Source organism: Myotis lucifugus, unplaced genomic scaffold (assembly GCF_000147115.1).
Source record: "Myotis lucifugus unplaced genomic scaffold, Myoluc2.0 scaffold_211, whole genome shotgun sequence".
NCBI classification, from domain to species: domain Eukaryota; kingdom Metazoa; phylum Chordata; class Mammalia; order Chiroptera; family Vespertilionidae; genus Myotis; species Myotis lucifugus.
Window position 1 is genome coordinate 1,361,246 of NW_005871259.1, and position 6,732 is coordinate 1,367,977.

General features: G+C 54.9%; 1 protein-coding gene across 1 annotated transcript; it reads right to left on the reverse strand.

Moving 5' to 3' along the window:
• Positions 1 to 1,654: 1,654 nt before the first annotated feature.
• TTC24 (tetratricopeptide repeat domain 24) lies at positions 1,655 to 6,326 on the reverse strand. Its single transcript, XM_023761529.1, has 7 exons — positions 5,621 to 6,326; positions 5,236 to 5,439; positions 4,621 to 4,749; positions 4,342 to 4,454; positions 3,910 to 4,008; positions 2,378 to 2,472; positions 1,655 to 1,724 (listed from the first exon to the last, which is right to left on the reverse strand). The coding sequence occupies exons 1-7, from the start codon at positions 6,324 to 6,326 to the stop codon at positions 1,655 to 1,657; spliced, it is 1,416 nt and encodes a 471-aa protein (XP_023617297.1).
• Positions 6,327 to 6,732: the final 406 nt, after the last annotated feature.

A 6,732-nucleotide genomic window follows, 5' to 3' on the forward strand; every position in this document is an offset into this window, starting at 1 on the left:
CTTTGGCGGTCGAACGACCCTTTCACAGGGGTCGCCTAAATACATCCTGCATATCAGATATTTACATGACGATGCATAACAGTAGCAAAATTACAGTTATGAAGTAGCAACGAAAATAATTTTATGGTTGGGGGTCACCACAACATGAGGAACTGTATTAAAGGGTCGCGGCATGAGGAAGGTTGAGAACCACTGGCCTAAGTGATCATGAGGTTTGGATCCAGAAGGAACAGGGGGAGATTCACCATCCATTTCCCTTTTCGCTTTTGCCTGTTGAGTCCAAAACTCCCAGCAAGGAGCGAGCAGCCTCAGTGCTGAGACTGCAAAGCCCTTGCTCAGCCTGCTCAGGAGCCCACGTGCTGTCTGTGTTGTAATCCGTGTCTATACAGCACTGAACAACTGGGAAGGGTCTTGGTCCCAGAAACCCTCAAGTGTGTATGTTGGGGAGGTACCGCTGAGGCCAGTAGGGTGGGGTCACATGATCATGCAGAAGCCAGATGTGGTGGGTCTCCTTGGTGGGTTCCTGCTGGAGGTCTCCCTGGGCTGTTTGAATGACCTGAAGGAGGCAGGGCAGAGCTTGCCAGTGGGAGTGGCTATGGAAAGAGCAGAGGCAGCCTGCTCTGACTCCAGCTTCTGCTGCCCTCTCTAGCCCTTACCTCTGCCGGTGGGCTGCAGAGCAGTAGGGAGGAGATGTAAGCTGCATATCCCCACGTTCAGCGGGGCTCTTCCTTTCTTTGAGGTCTACAGTCAGGCCGTGCAGGAGGCAGGGGACCGGCCAGGCCTCCTGAGCTGGGTAAAAGTCGTTCAGATTACTAAGGAGCAAAGACAAAGAGGCTCAGAGCACTATATATTCCCAAGTACCAGTCCATACCTTCCCCCAACTTTAACAGCAATAATGTCCCATTAAAATTGTCCAAAGTCACATCCTCTCCTCCCTTTATCCATTCTCCAGGTCTCCTTCCCTCCCCCAGGGACCCACTCATTGGCTTGGGGGCCACTGGGTACCAGGATGCCAGAGCACTCCATTCTGAGGGCGGGGGGAATGGTCTCCAAATGAGAGATGGGCCCTAGGTCCAGAACCATCCTGGTGGAAGAGAGACTTTGGGAGAACAAGGAGGGAGGTGTGAGGAAGTGTGTTGGTCACTGTAGGTACGTACACCAAGGACTATGGTTTGGGGCAGGCGAGATTGACGAGCCTGGGCTGTCTAGTGGCTAGGCATGGGGATGGCTTGCAGTGCCTGGAAGGAAACACACTGAAAAGATGTCAGTGAATTCAAGTCAGCAAATAGCAAGGAACTCTGCTGCTGGATTTGGAAGCCTTTGAGGGAAGAGACTAGTAAACAGCAAGGTAGGGTAAGAAAAGCACCAGTTACCTGTCGCCTAGTAGGCCTCCAACAAACCCTGGTGCTCTGAGATGCAGATCTAGAAGTTAGGAAGGCTGTGGAAGCAAGGAGGAAGAGGTGATCCAGAAAGAGTCGGGAAAATGGGCCAGGGTCTTGAGAGAGGAGCAAAAATGGGGGTAGGGCTGGTTCTGGGTGTTAGGCCTGGGGTGGGAGGAAAGAAGGGAGTGGGGAGAGTGCTCCCCTCAGCCGGGACAGCCTACACCTACTCCCACTCCAGTCCCTGCCCAAGCCAACCCTGTCGCAGGGAACTTTCATGAAGCCTCTTCCTCTTTCTCCTCGTGGCCCTCCTCCAACTCTTTGTCTTTCCGCCCACCCAAAGGTCTATACTAGTCCGAGTTCTGGTCAAGGGCATGTGCCTGGGTTGCAGGTTCAGTCTCCGCCTAGTCAGTCTGGGTGTGGTGGGAGGCAACCAATTAATGTGTCTCTCTCATATTGATCTTTCTCTTTCTCTCTCTCCCCACCTCCTTCTCTTCTGCTCTCTAAAAATCAATGGAAAAACTGTCCTTGGGTGAGGATTAACAAATGAAAAAAGAAAAAGAGAGAAAAGACATAAAACCTTACGTGGAGCACTGCCCCTATACTATACTATACTATACTCTTATAGCAGCGGTTCTCAACTGTGGGTCGCGACCCCTTTGGCGGTCGAACGACCCTTTCACAGGGGTCGCCTAAGACCATCCTGCATATCAGATATTTACATTACGATTCATCACAGTAGCAACATTACAGTTATGAAGTAGCAACGAAAATAATGTTATGGTTGGGTCACAACATGAGGAACTGTATTTAAAGGGCCAGAAGGTTGAGAACCACTGCTCTATAGGGTCAGGTAACAGGGGCCAAGGGGCACCCAATCAGGTGCCCTCCTTCCTGGGGTGCCTATGAGGCCCCCAGCCCCCACAGCACTGCTGCAACACCTCCCAACACCCTCCAGAAGCCACATCACCCCAGAAGCTCCGCCCCACCCCGCTCACCTGTGCTTTGCTTCTCCGGGGCTTCTTCCCAGTCTGGCTGGAGTCCCTGCGGGGCCGGCCCCACCTGGAGGCTGAGGCTTCCATGGGGCTGAGATCTGGGAACGAAGGGGAGTAAAGGGAATCATTTCAGAAAAATGGCTGTGGATGTGCACGTGAGCGCATGTTCCCTCCAGAGACCTAGCCCCAGAGACAGAGAAGCGCCAGAGCAAACTGGCTACGCCACAGGCCTGAGAATACAGTTTCAGGGTGAGGCCTTGTCTTCGGTCAAGGTCCCCACTAGGAACTATCATGTTAGAGCTCAGGCTCATGGACTGTCAGATGTGGCCAGGGCCTGACCACCACCCCGTCCTGCTTGAGGCCTCCAAAAGCGAAGTCACAGAAAGCTGGTGGCCCATTTTGGGTGGAACCCCAGGTCCTTTGACTCCCAATTCAGTCCTCTTTCTGTACCAGGCTGATTTAATTCATTTTATTCCTCACCTGAGGATGTGCTTAGAGAGAGGAAGGGAGAAAGAGAGAGAAACATCAATGTGAGAAATGATAATTGATTGCCTTCCGTATGTGCCCCACCTCGCAACCCAGAAATGGAACTGGCAACCTTTCGGTGCACAGGACGATGCTCAAGCAAACTGAGCCATTCTGGCTGGGCAGGCTAATTCAATATTGCTTGAAAATTACAAATAGGGTGTCCCAGTCTTTAAAATAAGAGAAGACATGCCCTGGCTGGTGTTGCTCAGTGGTTGGAGCATTGGCCCACGTAATGAAGGATTGCAGGTTCGAGTTCTAGTCAAGGGCATGTGCCTGGGTTGCAGGTTCAGTCTCCGCCTAGTCAGTCGGGGTGTTGTGGGAGGCAACCAATTAATGTGTCTCTCTCATATTGATCTTTTTCTTTCTCTCTCTACCCCCCTCTCTCTTCTGCTTTCTAAAAATCAATGGAAAAACTGTCCTTGGGTGAGGATTAACAAAAGAAAAAAGAGAGAGAAGACATAAAACCTATTAAATAAATAATAAATACTAAAGTGTAATTTCAATTTCTGTGATGGGAGGTTTCCTGAGGGCATCTCAGAGGGTGGGGGAGCAGGCACTTGAAGAGGCTGAGAGGTGGAGAGCCAGAGGAGGAGCATGGTGGAGGTCCCGGAGAAACGGCCCCAGAGAACCAGCCATGGGAGAGAGGGACTTCCTTGGAGCACTGCCCCCATCCTGTGGCCCTTTTGAGAACTGCAGCCGAAAACTTAAAACACCACCTCCTCCTTGGTGTGGCTCAGGGTCCCTGACTGCACTGAGCTCCTCACCACTCAGCTAAGGCCCTGGCACAGCCCTAGTGTTGGACACAGGCCACAATCCCCCGCCCACCTCCCACCCCCAGGCGGCCCCGGGAAAGTGATACCTGTACCTGATGCTGGCCCAGGGCACGCGAACACAGAAGAGCCGTCAGGCACGGCATCCCTGAGAACATCAGCTCTGCTTACCTTACCTCTTCCTCCTCCAGGCAACCTCTCCCCGCCCCCAGCTCCTTGTCTCGGGTGTCAGCTCACCGGGGTGTGAGTTGGGTCCGGCCCACCCTGAGCCAAGTGGGTCCTCATGGCGTCCGCCAGCTTGGCCACCAGCCGTTCTCGCACAGAATCCGGCTCCTTCTGGGGAGAGGGAGGATAATGCAGTGATGGGGGAGGGCCTGGGCTTTGTGGTTCTCTGGGATTTGGGGAAGAAAGAAACAGGAAAGGGAGAAAGAAAGGGGGTTTTGTCTTCCTTCTCTTTTGCCCCACCCCCATGCCTTTGCCAGGGTCCTGCCCAGAACTGTGGACAGAGACAAATTCTTCCTCACAGTAGTGTCCCAGGACTTAGCACACATGTGCCCAGTGCATGTTCGATGAGTGAATGAATGATGCAGAGAAGACAAGACATGAGGCAGGACTGTTAGCCGGAGAAGGCCAACAGGAAGAGTGAGATTCTGGGATGGGAGGTCTCACCTGACACTGGGCCAGCGCCTCCTTGTAGTACTTCAAGGCCTGGTCATGCTGCCCCAGTCTGGCTGCAGCAGCCCCCAGACCCTCGCAGGCCTGCCACTGCCCCTTCACGTCCCCTGGGGAAGAGAGCCTGAGAGGTCCTTTTATGGCTCCTACCTCCCCAACCCTCCCCCCAGAGGCACTCCCCACCCCCAACTCCCAATCTGCCTCCCCACCAGCCCCAAGGACTCTCAGCCTTTGCTCCAGCACCCCCAAGCCATGCACGAACCCCCTCACCCTCACCAGTGTCCTGGGCAGCCTGCAGAGCATGGAGGTAGTTGTCTCTGGCGGCCTTGTGGTCCCCCAGCTGGCTCAGTGCAAATGCCAGGCTGCCAAAGCTCCGGCCTTGCTCCCACCGCTGCCCCACAGAACCTGATGACAGAGCCCACACAATTCTAAGAGGGACCTTGGCCGCTGGGGTATCAGGACCCCACCCCCCAACAACCAGAACAGGGTTTGCAGGAATGCCAGTGCTCAGCCCCAACACACCTTCAGATGTGCCTCAAGGCCCAGACTTTCAGTACCACATTCAGCTGCTCCTCCGTCCCGAGTTTTGGCCTGAATGCCTCTCCCTGGGGACTCTGAGCCACGCAATGATCTTGTGAGGCAGGCAAGGCAGGTACTGATAGCTCTTCCTTCTGCCCATTGCTGCCTTCCCTTTCCTAGGCCTCAGCCTTTGGGCCCACAACCCTCTGTCCTCTCCGCTATCCCATCTCCTGCATCTCCAGCCCCCTGCTTCTGGGCTTCCTGACCTATAACGAGTCCTAAAGGTCCATTCATTCTTCAGCCTTTGGGCCCCTGCTGGAACCCCCTCTTAGTCCCTTAGTCTCAATCCATTCCTCAGCCCCTGGTACTCACCATGCAGGTCAGCAGCTTTCTGGTGAAACCCCCGGGCTTCCTGGTAGTTGCCAAGGGCATTGTGGGCCATCCCAAGGTTTCTCAGCACCGTGGCCTCCTCTCCTGGCCCCCGGCACAAGGGCAAGGCCTGCAGGAAGGCCTCTACTGCTAGTGGGAACAGCTGGAGCTGGGAGTAGCCCAGGCCCAGGTCATTATAGAGCTGCCCTAGAAGGCAAGGCCGGGGTCACTGGTAGCCAGGTCAGATGGCTATACTGCTGTAGTCCCTGTCCTGCGCTCAAAGGGTCCCACCATCCCCTTCCCCAGCCACAGACATGCCCCTGCTTCCACCCCACCTCTCAGAGTGTCGCCAGGTCAGAGCCCACACTTCTCTGACCAAAGGCCTCACCAAGCAGTCGCCGCTCAGTGCTCATCTCCGCCAGCCGCCAGCTCTCCTCCAGCACCTGCACCACTTCACCCACGCCGTGCTGCCCGCTCTTCAGCATACACCCCGCCGCAGCCCCCAACGCCAGGGCTGCGGCCCGGGGCTGCCCTGCTTGGGCATAGGCCTGGCTCGCTTCCTGCAAGCACTGGGCTGCTAGCTCAGGCTGTCCCAGAGCCTGGTAGCAGGCTCCCATTTTTGCCTGGGCCTGCCCCTGGTCACCCAGTGGCTGATAGTGGCCCAGGGCCCTGTGGTACCAGGCCACAGCTTGAGGCAGGTTGCCCAGGGCTTGGTAGGCCAAAGCCACATTGAAACACTGGTCACCATGACACCTGCCCTGTGCCTTCTCTTCAGGTTGGGCCCTTAGGAGCAGCTCCAGGCCTCTGGCTGGGTCCCCGGTCTCCACGTAGGCAGCCCCCAGGTTGAAGGCACAGGCTCGGAGAATAGGAGTGTCCCTTTCCCGGGAGGCCTTGGAGGCCAGGAGGAAGGCCCTCTGGAAGCTGGTCAAGGCCTCCTGGTTCTGGCGAGCCAGTAGGGCCCTGTGGCCAGCCCTGGTGAGGACTTGGATGCTGGCCTCATGCTGCTGACACTTGCTTTTCTTCTTTTTCTCCTTGGAGCTGGAGGGCTCAGTCTCAGGCTCTTGTGGGGTACCCTCAGGGTTGGGGGAAGACATCGTACTGACAATGGAAAGCACAGGGTTCAACATGTCAGCCTGCGCTTCCTCCAAAGCAGGATCCCTCCAGGGCAGCGATTTTCAACCTTTTTCATTTCATGGCACATGTAAACTAAACATATGATTACTAAAATTCTGCAGCATGCCCTAGCCGGTTTGGCTCAGTGGATAGAGCGTTGGCCTGCAGACTGGAGGGTCCCGGGTTCGATTCCAGTCAAGGGCATATGCCTGGGTTGTTGGCTTGATCCCCAGTAGGGGACCTGCAGGAGGCAGCCAATCAATGATTCCCTCTCATCATTGATGTTTCTCTTTTTCCCTCTCCCTTCCTCTCTGAAATTAATTAAAAATATATTTAAAATAATAAAAACATGACATTTTAAAAAAATTTTTAAATTCTGCAGCACAC

Bases quoted from the DNA above. Each gene is read 5' to 3' on its own strand.
- TTC24 (XM_023761529.1), bottom strand. From the start codon at position 6,326: ATGTCTTCCCCCAACCCTGAGGGTACCCCACAAGAGCCTGAGACTGAG. The intron at 4,750-5,235 runs GTGAGTACCAGG...CTCTGTCATCAG, and splicing joins GAAAGCTGCTGACCTGCATG to GTTCTGTGGGGCAGCGGTGG. The intron at 4,009-4,341 runs GTGAGACCTCCC...CCCTCTCCCCAG, and splicing joins AGGCGCTGGCCCAGTGTCAG to AAGGAGCCGGATTCTGTGCG.